Here is a 20,895-nt window from a genome sequence, read left to right on the forward strand (position 1 = left end):
CAAATGGCTGAAATATATACATAATGTGTATATTAAATTAAATGTAACTATAAACTGATAAAAGGAAAAAGCATGATATCTTGCTACATTGCAATCTGACCAATTTTCCATAAAAGAGGAGGAAAAACTCTCCAATATCTGCAGGAAGAGGAAATGAAGCATGTCAGCCTACACTGCACCACTCTGACACTGATTGTTTTCTCATAACAGCACATCTCCTTATCTTATATTGTTTACACACACTACCTTGTACAGTTTCTTTCAGTATGAAGTGTTTACGTGCTGATCGGAGCCCAGCTGCTGAACTTATTGGATTGAGCTCCAAGGTCAACAATTGCAGGTGTGCGATCAGTATGCAGCCACCCCCCATCATACACACTCTTTCATGTGTACCACTCACACAGAGAGCCGATCCATAAATAACACAAAGGTCAGAAATTAAAGGTCACAGGAGGTTTGCTATTATGAAGTCTAATTATTGCTCAAAGATTGGAGTGGTAAGTGCAATTAAGCTTATTAGCGATGACTTAATGACTCATAAACCTTATGAACAGCAAATTCAGGCACTTCTTTTTATACCTTTCTCAGACCAGAGTACACTGTGTGATTTATGCAAGCATTTATTTTAAAAATAATCGGTTCTTATGTTGATAACACTGCTCATACCATTGCTAGTTTAAAGAAATCTAAGCAGATGGAGGATTGTGATCGGTACCGTTCTGCGTGAGTTTGGTGGAGCAGAGTGTTGAGAGGATCCAGAAGGACTCTTTGCTGTTTTTCATGGTCTGGTTGGTGCCAGGCTGTAGACTGGCTTTCGAGTAGGGAAGCTTGAGGTAGCGAGACAAGTCCTGCAGGTTTGCAGTCTCTTCACACTAACAGAAAGAATATTGAGCATTAAAAAGATACTTCAAAAATGTACAATATATGCATCTATCTAAAAGAAAACCATTTTTCTAAAGGTTTTCCCAGCATTGGTGTAAAAAAACAAACCTACTTGCCTATAAAGTTTTCCACCATCATCAAACTGTCCAAAAACTAAGGACTTTCTGTTTACTTTGAACTACAACACTGCACCGAGAAGAGGCTTCTGTTTGGCCTCACTGCCATAAAGCCCAGATCAGTGGAGGGCTACATTAATGGATGACCTTCAAGTTTCTCTATCTCTATACATAATCTCTAGAGCTTAGCCAGACTGACCATCAGAGTCTTGGTCACCTCTTTTGGTCACTAAGGTCATTGCCCCCAGATTGCTCAGCTTTAGGATGAGTCCTGTTTATTCCATACCTCTTCCATTTTAAGACTTATAGAGTCATGCAGCATGTAGCAGAGCCTGTGTTGTAATCTTCCCTAAAACTTTGCCTCAACACAGTCCTGTCTCTGAGCTCTGCAACCGGTTTCCTCCGATCACATGGCTTGGTTTTGCCCTGATATGCATTTTCCGCTGATGTTTAGGTATTTGCAGTTCCAAATCATGTCCATTCAAGTAAATTTTCCAAGGGTGGATTCCAATCAAAGAGTAGAAAGATCTTGAAGGTTTTCTTAGAGAAACAGGATGCAGCTGAGCTGAGTTTCAAGTGTCATAGTAAAGGGATTAAAAGCTTATGTCCAAGTTATTAATAGTTTTTTTTTTTCCAATAAATGTACAAAGTTCTAATAAATCACATAGGCTATAATATAAGAAAATGTAAAGAAAATGGTGAATAAATGCCCAATAACATTATGGTTTTATACAGATTCTGGGCATCATTTATAAATATCCTTGTCTTTCAAGAAAACGTCCTTCACATACACAGACTACACATATTTCATTATTTGCATCTTAACAACTGCCCCTAGATCTTTACGAGAAACCATACACAAGGTTTCTCATGTTTTTCCCAAAACAAGGAAAACATGTTTAAATTCTTGTCTGTAGAAACCACATGTATGCTGCAAAAATGATAGTCAGAAAAACACTGGAGTAATTTTTTACACATCCACGTCATACCTTGTGGACAATGAGCTCATGAGTCCCATCAGGCAATGTTCTTCCGTCCTCCTGCATGAGCGGCACAAATGAGAACCCAAACAGCTTTTTCTCTCCCTTCTCCTTCGCTGAAAGATCAGAAAGTAAGAATGTTAGTGTCACATTTTTATCTTAACAGTAATTACAGTAATCACACAAAGGTTTGTATAAGGTAGTGTAACAGAACATGTAGCAAGAGCGTATATACTAAATAAGCTCTAAGTAGGAATCATTGCAATTACTATTGCAATAAAATCCTGAATTCGTTGTTATAAAAAAATAACTCGTCAGCAGTCAGTGCTGTAATGTCCCTTTTCTTCTGGATTAATAAAGTACGCTTTCACTGTCTCTCTATCTATCTGTTTATCTATCTACCTAAATAATTTATACATTCTTAAACCTTTATGCCTGTATAATTAGTATAATCACATAAATGGAAATTGTAGGTCAGTGGTTAAGACTTTTGACTTCTAATCAGAAGGTCATGAGTTCAAATCCTACCACAAATCTGCCACTGCAGGGCCCCTGAGGAAGGCCCTTAGCCCTCAACTGCTCAGATGTATAAAATGGTATTCTGGATAAGGGCATCTGTTATAAAGTTTATCAATGTAGAGAATTTTAGGATTTTTCTGTCAATTTTTATTAATCCGTTTTTTTTTCTCTTCTCATTCTTGTTTACCTCATGTATCCACCGACTTGTTTATTTTGGTCAAAGTCGTGAAATGTGAGCTCTTACTGGAGCAGTGTCTGAACTCGAAGCGCAGGTGAGCGAGTCTGAACAGTTCTGGAGGAACACACAGCTTGATCTGCTCTGACCAGCGAGGACTGTTACTGTGGTACAGAACATACGAGTGGAACACATCCATCCCGGGCTCACCTGAACCTGAGAACACCAGTCCCTGAAACAGAAAAAGCGCAAAAACAATAGTACTAACTTCCCAATATTGTTTTTAGACTGATAATTTTAGTCCCTGAACTAATGAAGTAGCTTAAGGGCGTCAGATCCTCTTTGTAGGCTCAAAAATCTTTGTAGAATGCTCTAAATGTAATTGTGAATAAACACAAAAAGAAAAACAGAAGAGATTAAAGGAAGCAATCAATACATTTAATCAATTTCCTGAATGTGTTCTCATATAGACGAATACCTGCTCATAATCCCTGTAATATATTTTACCTTCAGTACCTGGCCATCAGCTCCCAGCAGATACACGGTGACCTCCACGTTCCTCGCTACGCTCTTCCCCCCTTTCTCAAACTCCCCTCTCTCCAGGGTCACATAGAGGTCGTTCCTGATTTCACCTGCAGCCAAAAACCCACAACATTTACATTTACAGAATCTGCCAGACACAACAGAAACACACACATCAAGGCTTTGTTTGTGTTTTTTTAATGAATGCTTAAACAAGATTATGTTTATAAAGACAGATTAACATCTCAAAATCATTCAGCAGAATAAAACAATACACTACTTGGACCACTGTACCCTCATTCAACACAAAACTGAAATTCTTTTTAAGCATGACAGTAAGGATATCTTTGTCCTCACCAACAAGCATTAGCCAACATTAGCATGTTAATAGTGTTAGAACTTGGCTAATGTTCAACAGCCATTGTGTGGCTTAAAAAGAAAATCATACTAACAATGTTATTACTAGAGCTTAGCCACAAAAAAAGGATTTTACACAGAAAAACAGGAAACCGACGGCCCTTTTCAACATTTTCATTTGTGCCGGATTTTGCTTGTTTATCGGGATATAAAATGGCTTATAAGTATTTTGAATGTTTCGAGTTGATAGCTTCTAATTTTTGAGCAACTTGCTTGGAATCGTTTGCTTTTAGTTTTTTAATATAGAAACATCAAATCAGCACAGCATGAATAACTGTAAAGCAAATCACACAACAAACTGTATTACTTTATTTTATTTAATACTGTATTCTATATAACTGTAGCATATATTTAAAGCTTGAACACCGCGATTATACTGTATATATTATATAAACCAGAGGTGCCAAAAATTATACTTGATAGAGGGCCATGGGCTGAGAATTGCTTTGTACTGAACATTATATTAAAATTCAAGTTGCAATGATTCCATTTATGATTGTATCAAGATTTAAAGGTAATTAAATAATTAAATAGAAAGCATTTCTCTGTAACCTGCTTAATTAAAGTGTTTTTTTAAGTTCTAGGTCAGTGAAACTTATAGTACAATGAGAAACAATCCAATGTACTAAACAAAAAAATTTCAAAGGCTAATACAGCTATTCAGTAATCATACATATACATCAGGTACACCTACTTAGCATACTATTCATGATGTGTAATACATTACAAAGACACTGATTTACAACATTCAATAACATGCTACATTTTAACATAATAAATACAACACAGCTGTAGTCGACAGTGTTTCGTATCAATTCAACTACACAATGAACTTTCAATGTATTAATTCACAATGTATTTTCTTCTCAGATTAAAAGATTGATCACAAGACTTTAAAATTGTCTTTCCTAAAGCAACTAATGTCACTTATCTCACCACAATAAATTAACTCTGTCCCACACTAAATCTGAGCATGACCTCTGCTATCTCTGCCAACACAAGCTGAGGCAAGTCCCGTGTGAGCCATCAGAAAGTGTGAAAACCAATAAAGACATGTAAATTGTGAGTAAATGTGTGGATAAACAGAAAATAAGGCATATTAAGAGACACTTCTCATGAGACATGAAAGAGGATAAAATAAAAATGTTAGAATGGCAACATTCACTAGACAATAATGTGTCTACCGTTGCCATACACAAGATTCGAAAGAAGCCTCATAAGAAAAGCTCATGAGAAGCATTTGCACATGAATTTCATGGTTTCATTATATTATAAAATGTACATTAAATTTATTCATTAAATCTTAAATCTAGACAAAAAGTAACTTCATGTGGGACATTATGAGACAAATTTCAGGCACTGTTAGGAATAAGAGGTAAACTCATATAAGAAGGTATTTATTAAGATTTATATTATAAATACAAAGAAAAATGATACATTTCTGAATATAGCCTATATTCCTCTAGAAGCTATTTAGTTTTCAAAACAGAGCATAGCATCGACACATCTCACCCACAAATTTGTTTCTGTCCATTTTTTTCCCTTCATGTTTTCCCTTAAACTCTAACACGGTTAATGTAACTATGTTGTTTGCAAAATATTTCTATGGCGTGACCTAAGGAAGTGGTAGCTCAGGTAGCTCAGGTCGGGGGTTTACCCTTGGGCCCTTGAGCAAGGCCCTTAACTCTCTGTGCTCCATGGCGTTGTATCAAAGTTGACCCTGAACTTTGACTCCAGCTTCATAACATATACAGTATATGATAATATGTGAAGAAAGAATCTTACTGTACTGTAAGGTACATGTACCAAGTAAATGCATATTCTATTTTCTAAACTTTTCTATCGAGTGGAAGCTGATACACACCTTAAAACTAAGGCGTCAGTTTTTTGTCCACAGCCACCCATGGGAAGATGGGAAACTGTTTCATTCGATGACACAATTCTTTGCTTTCAAATTATTTACATTTATAACTTCCTGAAATATTATCATAGAAACATGGAAAAAACTGAATAAAATCTTCTTATGTTTATTTTATATTTCCAAATCAAAATAGAGGACATTTTCTCAAGGTTTTGGGATGAGGGACAAAGTATTAAAATATTGTACTTTTTGGAACTTGTCTTGGTGAACCACATACAGTATTCCCATCCGCTCTGCTCTTACAGCCAAGTGTCACTGATCCCTAACTACTGTACACTTTAGTGCCTTTAAATTGTGCATAAAGCCAATTCTTGATATAATACAAATAAGAACCTGCATGACACCAGCACCAGAGTCCTACATATGAGTTACAGCAAAATATTTCATAATGTAACATTGCATTAAAACCAAGCAAATATACTAATGACCTTTACCTGGCATGATGATCTCAGAGAAGCCAAGTCTTTTTGTGATGGAGACGTTGCGTGTGAAAAGACGCATGTATTCCTTCTGAATCTGTTCCAGGTCTCCGTGCAGCAACTGCAGCGAAACAGCGAGTCCTGCAGGAACAAGAATAACCACAGGCATAATATAATCACTTCAAATGCAATACCTCTAATTCGATATGCTCATAACCAGAGTGCGGAGCTCAGGCAGTTTAACACTGCGAAAAGAACCCATTTTCAGGAAGAACCGGAAAAAAATGCACTTTAGCTCATTTTTAGAAGCAAAAATTGTAATTTCACTTTATTAATCTGGGGAATAATGATACTTTAGACTTTCTGGCATGAAAGTTAAACTTTTACCTCTAAAGCAAAACCCAAAATATAGTTTTATTCAGAATTGCGATTTTTTATTTCATGCAGATGGCAATTTCTTTATAAAAGACAAATAAATAAATAAAAATCTTTCAGCTATTTCACCATTTAGTGTGTGTTTTATCTGCAAACATTAACATTTTTCCTTCATGCTAGAGTTTCACAGGTACTGCTCTCTTCATCTATTTCATCATTCTCCAATAAAGACATTTCCACCCATCTAACTACTGCTAAATTACATAAAGCAGAAACCTTATCTATGTCTGTCTTGCACAAATCTCTGCCTCGGAGCACAAAGCCTAATTGTGGCCACTTTTATTTCATAACATTGCGAATGCACTTCCTCCACACGGTCACTCAGCAATGCAAACCCATTCATATGTATTATATCAGTCAGATTAGCAGTACAGTGAGATGTTCTTATATAAGATACTACATTGCCTCCTCCACACAACACAACCACACACGATATAGCTAAACAATACAGTGAATCTTTCTTATAAACCACACTTTTACCTTGCTTAACAAAACATCCACTATATTATTCACAATGAATCAAATTATCAATGCTAAGTGTTGCTAATTTAAGTTTAGCTAGAATAGCTAGTGTAGTAGTGACAATAGGGGTGCAAATTAAGAAGGATTAAATTAATTCTAACTTGTTTTTTGACAATTGATGTTTGGATGGTTTTTGTGTGCCATGATTTTTGGACTGTAGTTGATGTCAACAGTCTGCTACACTGACTCAGGACTACAGTTTGCTTCTGATCACCATCACTGTACCCCGCAACATCGTATATTTGCAATAAATGGACATTCGGTGCAACCCAGATGAGCATGGGTTCCCTCGTGAGTCTGGTTCCTCTCAAGGAGTTTTTCCTTGCCACAGTCGCCACCAGCTCGCTCATCAGACAAACTTACACTTAAAAAAACATCTTATTCATTTTTATTACCACATTATCCGTGTAAAGCTGCTTTGTGACAATGTTCATTGTTAAAAGCGCTATACAAATAAAAATGATATGATTTGAATTGAATGATGATTTTCCTGGTTATTATATGTTAAAATATCTAGATTTATGTGTGACTTTTTACAAAGGTCATTTTGCTGGATTCATATACTAAACTATGGTTTCTTAAATAATGTTCAGGATACCTTTGGACAAATGAGGAAACCATGTGCCCAGAGGAAACCCCCGAAAGCATTGGGAGAACACATTAAATATCCCCCAAACACACACATACACAGATATACACACAAACACGTGTGGAAATCACACCCCCAATCAAATAGGGAAGAATCAAACGTGTTGAATCTGTGTGAGACACTGCTTCATCATATTCTAAAAGTCTCAAAAGGCAAAAGAACATGGCTTAGATATTGTACAAAAAAAGGTCCATCATTTCAGCTTGATAAACTATGAACATAATTAAAATGATCAGCATTAATATTAACAAAACCACAGCAGGTGTCTCTCTCTTGATAAGCCACCCCAAAACAGAGATAACACAGAAAAGCGTAAGCGGTCGATAGGCCCTTCCAGAGTGTATTGATAGCAAATGTACACAGCACCGATAATTGGCGTTTAATGGACGACGGTTAGAAAAGCTCCATTTAGCATAATTGAATTTTTGGCTGAATGAATTGCTCGTTAATCAGCTGATGTGGAGTCACCGAGCTCCGGCCTGGCAGAATAAGCTGTAAGGATTACAGCTCTCTTACCCACGCAGTTTTGCTCAATATGCCTATTTTTCTCATTTATTTTCTCACTGATGAAAACTAGAGCTTGGTTTGCATTTAAATGATCTTACACACAGTCATTATTGTAAACTACAGTATTGTACAGTAAAGCCACTATACACTGAGGAACTGAGGTGTTGTTTGGATTTCTTCTCATTACAAAGGATGTTTGTTCAAGTGAATCAGCTCCATTCCTCAGCTGATTAAGTGCAAACACATTAGGTTTCGGTTTATTTACGTTTTATGCAAATAGACAGATAGACAGAAAGACAGAGAGATAGAGATAGATAGATAGATAGATAGATAGATAGATAGATAGATAGATAGATAGATAGATAGATAGACAGACAGACAGACAGACAGACAGACAGACAGACAGACAGACAGACAGACAGACAGACAGACAGACAGACAGACAGACAGACAGACAGATAGATAGATAGATAGATAGATAGATAGATAGATAGATAGTTTTGTTGGTAAATAGGTAGGTAGGTAGGTAGGTAGGTAGGTAGGTAGGTAGGTAGGTAGGCCGGTGGATGGATGGATGGATGGATGGATGGATGGCTGGATGAATGGATGGATGGATGGATGAATGGATGGAGAGATAGATAGATAGATAGATAGATAGATAGATAGATAGATAGATAGATAGACAGACAGACGGACGGACGGACGGACGGACGGACAGACAGACAGACAGACAGACAGACAGATAGATAGATAGATGTGGAGTATTTGAGTATAGAAGTAAGATGTAAACAGGACTGACCTGTGCCGGAGCTGACCTGACTGTATCGGGAGCTGACCTTCCGAATAATGTTGTCATGTATCTGATACCACTCGCTTTCAGTGTTGCATCTGCAAAAATGTAACATCATCATCACTCACATGCACACACACACACAAACACCAAACTCAGTAACACACATCTGACAGACCAAGGAAGTACTAGTGCTCAGTCAATAACTACAGGAAGGCATTTAGAGTTGGAAAAATATATCCATTAATTTAAAGAATAACAGGTTCCATTTCCCAAAACAGAGATTAAGCAATTAATTGGTTCAGCGAAAAAAGTTGCACTTTCCTTAAATTCAAATGGAGCCCAAATGTAAGCTTTAGATCAGTCACTGTCACTGTCAAAATACAGTGAGTGCAGAGCCAATAAATCAGTGCAATTATCAGTGCAAACAGTAAACAAGTTCAGTGAAACAAGGAGGTTTATGGTGCAAAAAAATTATTTAACAGTCTATAGCCAAAGGACAGCATATTTGTATTTAGTAATAATTGACTTTACACATCTATAGTTATATCTACTAAGGGGCCTTTTGAGTTTGGGTTCTTCAAAATCTTCTCTTCATGTCATCTCAGGGAGTTTATCCATGCCATAGTAACTCTTACTCTAGTCTGTTCGTTAGGGAACAAGCAAACTCGACATCCAGCTGCTATGTTATTATCAATCACAATTAAAAAATACAGTAGTGCTTAAAAGTTAGTGAACCGTTTAGAATTTCCCTTATTTCTGCAAAAATATAACCTACAAAACTATTGTATTTTCATGTTATATTGGAGCAATAATAAAAAAAAAAGACCAAGTGTAATATTATTATCTCATTTGTTGAATTGGATTATTATCTGATGTATTTTCTCATATTTTCTCATATTTTCTCTTATTTTATATTTACAGTCCCTTTTATCTAAAGCACAAATTTCTGAGCGTCGATCAGGTTTACATTTCACTGCAAATTGTATTCTGTATACAACTATGTGACAAAAAAAAAAAAATCTTAAATCTTAAATTGAATTTCCGAACAAAATTCATAAAGGTATACAAACTTTCAATCGCCACAATGGCTGTTGATGGAAGCGTCATAAAGTCCTTTTAAAGTCGTATAGATTGAAGTCGAGAGAAACTGGACTCACGAGTAAACTTTGAGCAGGTGCTCGTCCTTGGAGTCGACTGTCAGGAGATCGCAGACGTTGATGACTGCACAACCGAACGGCCGCCTGTACTGCGTGTTACACACCGACTTCTTCTCGCCGGCAACCATTCGCCCTGGGGGTCACGCGAGCGGCCAGGATCACAATATCGCAAACAACGCTTATACAAATAAATCACAAATTCTGGGATGTAGTCAAGGTTCTGTCCTCAATCTCAACATCAGCCCGACATCATAATACGATGTTTGCCAGCTGTTTGCTGGGTTTGGGACAGAAGCTGAATGCGTGAATGTTTTACCAAATGAGCAGCAACATGTCCACACAAGCACTTACCAGTCCACAGTGAAATGAAACACACATGCAAATGGGAAACCGGGGACGCCACAGAGACACCAATACCATTCAGTGATATGAGGTTACAAATCGATGCGTGTCATGCATGTCATCACGAGCTAGCTACTCAGACACTGATGGAACATTTTTGTTTTTTGTTTTTGTTTTTTAACAGGAAAGACAGTGTACCAGTCACACTTAACTTGAAGTGGCTTATCAGTTTGCCTACATGTTAAGATCTTATTAAAACCTGCTTATTATAGACCTTGGCAGTCATTGGAATGCATGTCCAAATCAATCATATTGTTGTTGTTTGTTTTTTAATGGAAGTGATCGTTTAAGACTGTCATATCATATCGTGTGAGGTTTTCATGTCACTCAGAAGGCATTTTGATAGGTCACTTTAAGGAACAGATTTCATGTCGGGGACAGCAGCTCTTACCTATTCTAAAAATATGAGCTACAACATATACATCTTTGCGGAGATCGCTACTTCCCAAATCCTTAAAGAAAGACAAATGTTTGATTCAAATGCTGTTCAAAACATTGTACAAATTCTGTTCTCCACAGCAAACTGAAAGAAAAAATAATAAAACAATTAAGCGACCCAACCAGGAACAAGAGTTGAGGCAATCTGAGGTAAATATAATTGAACCATACCAGATCATTCAAATTTTTAACCAATTTTTTTATTTCATTGGTCAAAAATTGTCTTTACACCACAGTGTCCTTGAATGCTCAAATCTGATTGGTCTGAAGCATTAATTATTATTTTGTTGTTTCTGAGGTAAACAGCTCATTCACATAGTCTACAGTGGACATGTCACATAATATAAATATCAAAATTTATATAATAAAATTAAAAAAGCGTTATATGGGTTTGTTTAAGGAGTCTCCATTGTGAGTGCTTTGTAATAGGTGATTTGTGAAGTTTAGACTTCAGGACATAGGGAGGGGGGTTCAGCAGTCAGGAAATAACTTATAATTGAGAGCAGGAACTAATTTGTCTCTCAGATATTTGTCTCGCAGTTTTGAATATTAATCATTAAAACGTGTCAAAAGAAATTAAAAATTAATGAGCAAATCACTGTGGTATACACAAAATAAACTGAAATGATCTACAGCTTGAGCATCCTGCATTGTTACATACTAACTGAGCATTATTTCTTCAGAAGCGCATGGTGTGGCGGTTGTTCCTTCCTTACATAACACAAGCTTTAACAGCAGACCTGGTTGCCAGATTAATATTAACTTACACTTTGTATCATCATTTGTATAGCAACAAACAAATAAGCTGAGGGAACTGTTTTTATGTTATATGTTATAATGTAAGTATTAACGGTTTAACACTGCAGAAAGTCCAGAAATGCATAATGTATGTAACAACAGGAACTCAATAGTTTCCGCAACTATGTACAAAATAAAAATCATTTTTACATAAATAAAACTTGCATTTGTTATAAGCGTGCTGTTAAAGGAAAATAATCACATTTTCTAATAATAACACACAGCCAATTGTTTCTTATATCTTTGCTTAAACTTAAATATCAAATACATATATTGCAGTAGTTTACTTTTTTTATTCATCATGGTTACAATATCTGGAGGAAAAAGCTGAAAAAAGATTCTGTGGTGAAATAAAAATTATTCCAATTTCAGGCTGTCATCAGTGCATTAAGTACTTGAAATAGTTGCACCTAAAAAGCATAACATACTGTATATAGTCAGTAAATAGTCTGAAAAAGTATTTTTGTTATTTCATGCAGCACTCTGTGTCTAATTTTCAGTGTATGGTGACAATAATCTTGTTTTTTTTTAGCAATAAAAAAATCCATACAATAGAAAGTCAATGCAAAAAAAAATAATTCAGTTCCTGGAATTTTTTGTGCAGTGTTAAAAATCCACCCAAATAATTCCTTTCCTTTTTTTTTCCTGCTGTAAAACAGTGAAAATTACATCCAATCCAATAGTTATGGTTTGACCTTTGCTCAAAGCAGCATCTCTTACATTCAACAAAATCAGTTATATCACAGCTTTGAACTGTACAAAGCAGGAGCATCTCTAAGCACTTTCTGACTACAGGAGTAAACATGTTTTCAATGTCAAGCAGTCAGGGCACAGGAGATAGAGCACTACGGGAAATGAGGATAAAAATAATACATCGGAGCACTTACAACAAAGAGCGTGCACTGCCTTTCAGTTTTCTCAGGTGACTTAGGAACCCCTTGCTTATTGAGGCGCACCAGAAACCTCTCACTGCAGTAATGAGAGAGAGAGAGAGAGAGAGAGAGAGAGAGAGAGAGAGAGAGAGAGAGAAACAGACAAACACAAACACAAAGACAGACAAGGACAGAGATGAAGTCAGAATTTCAAAAAAAGAAAAGAAAATTCACCTTGAGCTACAGCTGAGCTTGACACTCTCAAGTGTGGATCAGTGAGAGAACGTAGCAGCCTCTGCATGTATTAACAGCTTCCCCTGGAACGCCTGATGTGCCTTAATTCCAAGGAGAGGCATGCTGGTCCAAAATCTACCCCCCAACACACACACACACACAAACACACACACACACACACACACACACACACACACACACACACACACACACACAGGCACAGGTACACACATACACACCTCTCCTACCTCCATGTGTCTCTGTGGCGATTTGTGCAGCCCTTTGGGGATTTACTCATGGAATAATTCACCAGAATTTGTGAACAGGAGCATGTGTGTGTGTGTGTGTGTGTGTGTGTGTGTGTGTGTGTGTGTGTGTGTGTGTGTGACAGATAAAGACAGACTGCAATTGAGACTCAATCAATAAGAGTCCACGAACACATGAACAGCTGCATGTCAGATGAATTCTCAACAACAAGATTTATGTTCTTCAATAAAATAATAAGTGGTTTTTTTCTTCCTTTCCTTGCATACCCTACAATCCTTCCACAATTGAAATGCTACACAGTTAGGCTCTAATTACATAAATACGCAAACCTGTCTCCATGACAACAATTACTTATGGAAAACGTTTCCAAAGCTTACAATATAGCAGTCAAGTATTTTTAAACTAATTGACAAAACCAAAATTACAATTGAAATAAAGTGCAAAGTTTAGAATTCACAAAGCCAATGGTTTCCAATCCATCATTCATGGTAAAAACAAAATGAGGTCAGTGCATTTACTCAATTTATTATTTATATGTTGTGTCCAGACATGTGCATTTCTCCTAAAGTATGGCTAAGATGGCATATATAAACATGACCTTTAACCCTTTATGAATTAATTATGTAAGAGGTTTCTATAAAAGCAATAGAAATGTGATTTAAAAGGCTTTTCAGTACTTCAAGATAAATATGGTGGCTCAACTGTAAATCCATTTTCAGAACAACATTTTTTGCAGCCAAAATTCTGACCTTCAAGAGTTTTTTTTTCCTGTGCCCTGCAGTACTGTGTCCTGATCGGTCAGTTGTGCATGACCACTACCTGATTGGTCGCATCTCCCTGCTGTCGTAGATGAAGAAGAAAACCTCGAGCTCTTCAGCCAGGCTGCAGTTCAGCAAACTGTTGGTCTGCAGGAACAGGTGATGCATGTTGGCCTGAAGCGGAATCTCTCGCTTACGGTGCCGCCGCTCCATCTGACAGAACATGTTAACATAAGTTTGCAAACATATCATGAAAACTACATTATATGGGGGAAAAGTTTGTGGACACCTGACTTTAAGATTATGTGCTTTTTTTTTGGACACCCCAATCCACATTTAATCCCTATTTGCTGTTATAATTCCCTCCACTCTCCTGGGAAGATGTTCCAATCGATTTTAGAGAATAGAATAGCCTTTATTTGTCACATATACATTAAAGTACAGTGAAATTCGTCCTCAGAAGCTGGGGTCAGAGCCGAGGGTCAGCCATGATACGGCACCCCTGGAGCACAAAGGGTTAAGGGCCTTGCTGAAGGGCCCAAGAGTGCCAGCTTGGTGATACCGGGGCTTGAACTCCTGACCTTCCGATCAGTAACCAAGAGCCTCATATTTTGGAGGGTGTTTGTGGAGATTTGTGCTCATTCAACCACAAGGGTGTAAAGTCAGATACTGATGTAGGTGAGGTGAGGAGGCCTGGGGTGCAGTCAGTGTTCCAATTGATTCCAAAGATGTTGAGTGGGGTTGAGGTCAGAACTCTGTAGCAGGCCACTCAAGATCTTTCACTACCAGCCATGTAAAGCATATGTTCACTGAGCTGGCAATGTGCACAAGGGTACTATGTATGCTGGAACAGGTTTGAGTTTCCTAGCTCGTCAATAAAAATATATTTTTTTATTTTATGTTAATAAACATACTATACAATTAACTTAACAGTTTTAGGAAGGACCAGGTCAGCTATCCCAATACTTTTATTTATGTAAATGACAGCTGTAATAAGAACAAAAACACAAATACAGATTTAAACACAATAACACATACATAAAATATACACAATATCTGTTGCATAATAATGCGACACCCCAGAGATCTGGGAAGAGGCGACCCAAATCTGTTCTAGCAGTGACTAGATCCGAAAAAAACAAAGAATAATCTCTTCGCAAATGTTCACAGTCTGAAGCTGTGATTTCCTGATTCCCAGATTTACTTCAAGTTCAAAATGATGCATGATAAAAGCAGAACGGGAGAATGGGAGTTTTACTTCGACACTATGATATTTGAAAGTATTTAAACCCCTTCCCCAAAAATTTTGTGTTTCAAATGTTCAAAATGCTTATTAATTTGTGTTTAACATGATCCATCCAGGGCACTGAGCTACAGTATATAGTCATTGACAAAATTAACAAAATTCACAGTATAAAAAATTTAGAATTACGATCACGGATTTAACCCTTAACTCTCAAATTAATATCTGACTTTTTTTAAGGGCATTTTATGGGCTACCAGCAGATTGGCTGCATATCAGTGTATATGTGAATATATACTATATACAGGTAGTCCCTGAATTACGACAGAAATGCATACCGATGACCCCGTCATAACTTGTAAATATTGTAAGTCAAGACATGGCCCTGTCTAGTACATAATTTACAAAACAGAGCATTGATAGTGAAATACTGTATAAACTGTACAGTATACATGTATGTTGCAGCGGGCATGTAGTCAAGCGCCGGTTCATGAGTGGAGGATGGAGCATACGCTGGTACTGTACGTTTGCCTGCCGCACGAAAATATTTGTACAATATTGTCGTATAGATATCATCATCACAAAAAAAAAATCCTAAGTCGAACCATCATAACTCGGGGACCATCTTAATATATACAAACACGCTAACTAAGGAATTTCGATTTTGAAGAAATACACTTCAGCCCTAAATGTACCTCATTCAACGTTTTTGCTTTCTGAATCTGGTAATTATGTAAAGTGTGAAATCAAACCAGCCCATAAAGTAAACGTATCTCATTCTCATCCTGCAAAAGAGGTACATTTGTGTGTAACAACCCTAAAATGTATTTTCTTTGTAATGTACAGTGAGTTTTTTGTGTTTGTGTGTCTCTGATAAGCCTACACAGGCTGTAGGTGTGTGTAGTGTGTCCTCTATATATGAACACAATGGGAGGACTGAAATAATGCAAGTTTGCAAACAGCCACTTAATGTACTTAATTACTATAATTTTCCTATGGAAGCATGACTCGCTCCTTGTGTGTTTGTGTGTGTGTGTGTGTGTGTGTGTGTGTGTTTTAAACAAAGAGAACAGAGGAGCAAGACTGGGGGCTGTGGCGTCAAACCAGGTTGCAGTTTCCGTGGCAACGCAGCATAGACCTCGGGCAGCAGTGGAAGGGTGACTCATGAGTATTGTGTGTGTATATATATATATATGTGTGTGTGTGTGTGTGTGTGTGTGTGTGTGTGTGTGTGTGTGTGTGTGTGTAAAACTAACCAAGCGATAGAGCTCGGTGACGCTGATCTCATCTGGGTCTACCATACTGAAGTCCCGCCTGGGGACCAGGTCCAATCCTAGCTGCCTATAAAACACAAACAAACACACACACGCACACACACACTTAGAATTCTATGTTCAGCATTGTTATACAGGAAAGCTGTCTAAAACAATTAAAAACAACATACAAAACATCTGTCTGGTGCCCTATAAACTAATGCCTCATGTACTGTAGGAACGTCTCGGCACATCCACATCTACATCCACATCCAATACCATGTTTATTTACTCACACTCTGATACCTTGACAACACACATGGGATGGGAGCTTACTGTTCTCCGTTGCGTTATTGAACAGACGACACAAACCCAGAGTGATCTGGATGACTAGTGACTAATACGGACTGCGCCATCATGTCGTCTTCCTATAATACAAGTAACCTGATAAAGCATCCTTCTGGGACATGAACAGTATCTTATATAGATAAAGTACTGCGTAGAACAGTATCAGTGAGCATGGTCATTAAGACCAATACAAGTTGACGTAAATTGGCGTAAATTGTGTGCACGCAAGTGAAGTGTGTGTGCAGTGAAACAGTCAGCCACAAGAGCACCAAGCTCTGAGTCATGCATATATATATATATATATATATATATATATATATATATATATATATATATAGTGAATAGCAATTCACTATATCATCATCATTGTCATCAACATCATCATCATAGTTGTTGCTAAAGTATTAAGTAATGCCATTGCTCTTTTTCTCTCCGAGACTCTTATCTTTTTACACTCACTCATTGCCCCAGTCGAGCCTCGCTACAATGTGCTGCTTGATGTCGGTCAGGCGCTCGTGGGTCAGGTGACCGAGCAGGACCTGCTGTCTCAGCTCCAGGATCTCTGTCATTACATGCCAGAGTCTGTGGAAGAGCTCGGCTTCGTTCTTCTACAGGTGAGGAGAGAAGAGAAAGTTGCAATAAATTCCTTTTCTCCAGGCTGGAGTTTACAGAAATGATCCTGCTATAGATTTTACACACAATTTACACAGCTTTCCACACAGAATATTTGATGTCTGAAGTCCAAGCTTAACAAAACAATTTTCTAATGTTTTTTAGGCTTCACCATTTTAATAGTAATATCAGAACTCTCATTTTAGAGTAATGAAGAGTAAATGAGTTCGACACAGACCTTGTCTGGCCTGTTTGCTACATTATACTCGATCTACTGGAGCAGAAGGAAAAGCAAATGCCTATATATGTGGATGAATACACAGTGTCCAATGAATGGTCACCAATTTTCAATAGTTCTATACAGCCACAATAGTAATAATAAGGACAATTATCAACAGTGTTGTATTTCACGTCATTTAAGTGAACGTAATTCACTTAATTCAAACTTATTTGCTTAGAACATTCACAACAGCAAATACAGTCACATGTACTACTCAGACACAGGGTGGAGTTTTCATTTAAATTCAACAAAAATACACATTAAATACTATTACCACTTATACATACTTATATTTAAACATATACATTTCTATATTTTTACATATACATATCTATATTTCTGAATAGACAGTACATATCTATAGTTCTACATATACATAGACTATTCTGCTTGTCCTACATTACCACATAGAGCTGTTTCCACATGGTACCCCAGTCTCGCAAAGTCACCGTCATCTCCGTGATGACCGACTCCTCTGTTGGGAAGACCGTCTCAAACTGCCTGTATGTAACACACGTAAATTATATCACACAGACGCACAAATACACACAAATGAATGATTCTACAAAGCCACGGTTTACACTGATGGTCAGGAATTACTTATAATTGGCTATTATTTCACAGCACTAGAGAATATTGAGACTTGTATAGCAAAAATGTATTTGTTTATTTTTTTTGTGTAAAATGTGTAATTGTTGCTTTCTGGTTTTTCAGTAAGACAACAAGGTTGCATAATAAATGCGTCACTGGTAGTTTGAGAGTTTTCGGCATTTAATTACTACAAATGGCAATAAATTAATACAAAAATGACTAAAAATAAATCATAAAGCTCAAGTGTGATGAACAGCTGGAACATGTGCCTGGTTATACACTTGTAATGATGGCTAATTAGCTGAGGCTTAATTCTTCAAAACACTTTTTATGAATTAAAAAAAGGATTAAAGCATGATTTAAATACATAAAAGTAAAGCATTTTCTTGCACTATAAAAAAATAATAGATGCCCTCTAGGTTCTTGGTGGTTGAAGGCCCTGAACCTTGGGATTTAGACAAACCATATATCCATGACTAAATATCTCTAGGCACCATATTAAATACACAAAAAAGCAACGCAATACACTGTATCACAACACAGCAGAGTTGTGATGCAATGCATGTACAGTATATAGATAAAAATAATTACTGTATTTCACTATTTAAAAAAAAAATTGCATATACATTTTTGGTAGTAAAGGAAAAAAAGATTAATAATACATATATTTGATTCCTTTATGACATATCAATATTAAGAAGGGTTACAATATAACTTACAAGCATAATTGTGCTTGTGGCTCATTCATAAGAATCAAATCTTGAACTTCATGAGGTGATACATGATTCAGCTCTAATTCTATAGGATTTTAAAAACCTACCTAATTTGTTCAGCAATCTGTAGAAAAAGAAGACACTCTTACCCCTTGTTCTTGATGTGGGCATGTTTCAGATGAATGTAACTGCTTGGGAATATTCCCTGAAAAAAAAGACAACATGTAATATAATCCTGTCTGAATAGACTCACAACTAACACAAGACATAACAAAAATCTAAATTCACGTCGATGGAATGAGAGTGAACATCGCTCTTTTGGAGGTTACTATTCTTCAATTGTATTTTTACTTCCATTATCGTTCGTTTGTCAGCATTATGAATGTGGCATTTGAACTCCTATTGACTTGCGTGCAGTCTCACAAGCTTGCCTGTACCAGATTAGCATCAGTGACCTTTCAAAGAGAGCACAGTGCCTGTGAGGACGCTCAAAAGTAAGATATCGAGCCGTGACGTCTCACACACAGCGAGTGTTTTTTTTTTTTTGTTGACACACTTTTGCCTTTGGTCTTGAATCTTAAGGTCACTGCTGAAAATATGGTATGTGCCATACATAATAACAAACACGCATTGAAAATATATTCATTTTTACAGAAGTCATGTGATAAGCGAAAACAGCCGTTCACATAATGTCATATGGCCTCAGAAATAAAGTTAAAGGAAATAAAGTATGCCATAAATACCTAAGTAACCTTTTAAAAGCAGTTACATTACAGCAGTGTTGAGTTCATTGCTTAAATCTGATTGGTTTAGCAGGTGGTGATTAATTTTCTCTAATGGCGGCTCTGATAGTAGCAGCAAATGCTAGGTTCAGAATGTGATTTTTCGTTTCTGTAGTAACAGTTTGTTCTCAGGGACCTGTATGACGGATGTTGCTAATATGGTGACCGTTTTATGTGAGGAGATATCTTTTGAACATTTATGAGAAGTGGAAACATTTGCAGGCATTCCTTAAAATGAACTGATAAACAGCACAAAATGCTATTTATTAAACAGAACTAAAAAATTTGCTATATGGTATAAGAGAAATAAAACACTTCACAGCGCTGTGTAATGCATCTCACTGCATCACACATCAAATTATATACAGTTACACTATATGGACTATTGTAGATACCTAACCATAAGATTTGTATGAGCTTTTTGAACACTTTCACATTTCATATTTAGTCCCCATTTGCTGTTATAACCTCCACTCTTCTGGGAAGATGTTCCATTCGATTTTGAAGTGTGCTTGATGAGATGTGTGCTCATTCAGACACAAGGGTGTTAGTAAAGTCAGGTACTGGTGTAGGTGAGGTGAGTAGGCCTGGGGTGCTGTCAGCCTTCCAATTCATCCCAAAGGCGTTTTAATAGGGTTGGGCTCTATAGCCGGCCACTTTAAGATCTTCCACTCCAACCCATGTAAATCATATATTCATGGAGTTGGCTTTGTACAGAGATATTGTTATGTTTGATCAGCTTTGGGTCTTCTAGTTCAAATAAAGAAATAATATATAATGCTACAGCATCTATTGACATCCTATATAATTGTGTGCCACCAACTTTGGTAACAGCTAATTGTAATTCTGCAGAATGCTTCCTAATATGGTTTGATAGATATGAATAAAGGCCATGAAATAATGTCTAGATGAAACAAAAGCATTCACACACTCAGATGGATGGATGGATGGATGGATGGATGGATGGATGGATGGATGGATGGATGGATGGATGGATAGATAGATAGATAGATAGATAGATAGATAGATAGATAGATAGATAGATAGATAGATAGATAGATAGATTATTTAAAAGATCATTAATTATAAGAATTATATTAGAAAAATATAATTTAAAAACTACAAGCATGTGTAAAAAAAAAAGATATACATACAGTATATTATACATACACATACATAAAATAACATAACTATATTATGCATGCATAAGCAATACAGAGGGAAGACTATAAGTCAATCATTCAGTGACAGATGTGGTTACCTTGACATTTGGATTCTTGACAACGAATC

General features: G+C 36.7%; 1 protein-coding gene across 3 annotated transcripts in view; it reads right to left on the reverse strand.

Annotated features, from left to right (window-relative positions):
- Nucleotides 1-20,895, reverse strand: part of dock4 (dedicator of cytokinesis 4) — an 89,490-nt gene that overhangs the window by 43,290 nt on the left and 25,305 nt on the right. Inside the window, exons 3-17 of one of the 3 annotated variants that reach the window (XM_046849435.1) lie at nt 20,867-20,895; nt 18,973-19,028; nt 17,924-18,020; nt 17,087-17,235; nt 16,283-16,367; nt 13,845-13,996; nt 12,540-12,621; nt 10,808-10,868; nt 10,015-10,147; nt 8,864-8,952; nt 5,967-6,092; nt 3,189-3,304; nt 2,742-2,904; nt 1,988-2,094; nt 716-872 (exon numbers count right to left, since the gene is read on the reverse strand). The exon at nt 20,867-20,895 is cut by the window's right edge and continues 12 nt beyond it. In XM_046849435.1, coding sequence (XP_046705391.1) covers nt 716-872; nt 1,988-2,094; nt 2,742-2,904; nt 3,189-3,304; nt 5,967-6,092; nt 8,864-8,952; nt 10,015-10,147; nt 10,808-10,868; nt 12,540-12,621; nt 13,845-13,996; nt 16,283-16,367; nt 17,087-17,235; nt 17,924-18,020; nt 18,973-19,028; nt 20,867-20,895 — 1,602 coding nt within the window. Of the gene's footprint in view, nt 1-715; nt 873-1,987; nt 2,095-2,741; nt 2,905-3,179; nt 3,305-5,966; nt 6,093-8,863; nt 8,953-10,014; nt 10,148-10,807; nt 10,869-12,539; nt 12,622-13,844; nt 13,997-16,282; nt 16,368-17,086; nt 17,236-17,923; nt 18,021-18,972; nt 19,029-20,866 lie in introns of those variants that run through there. The other 2 variants (XM_046849434.1, XM_046849436.1) reach the window with 2 other exon arrangements.

Source organism: Silurus meridionalis, chromosome 5 (genome assembly GCF_014805685.1).
Source record: "Silurus meridionalis isolate SWU-2019-XX chromosome 5, ASM1480568v1, whole genome shotgun sequence".
Taxonomy (NCBI): domain Eukaryota; kingdom Metazoa; phylum Chordata; class Actinopteri; order Siluriformes; family Siluridae; genus Silurus; species Silurus meridionalis.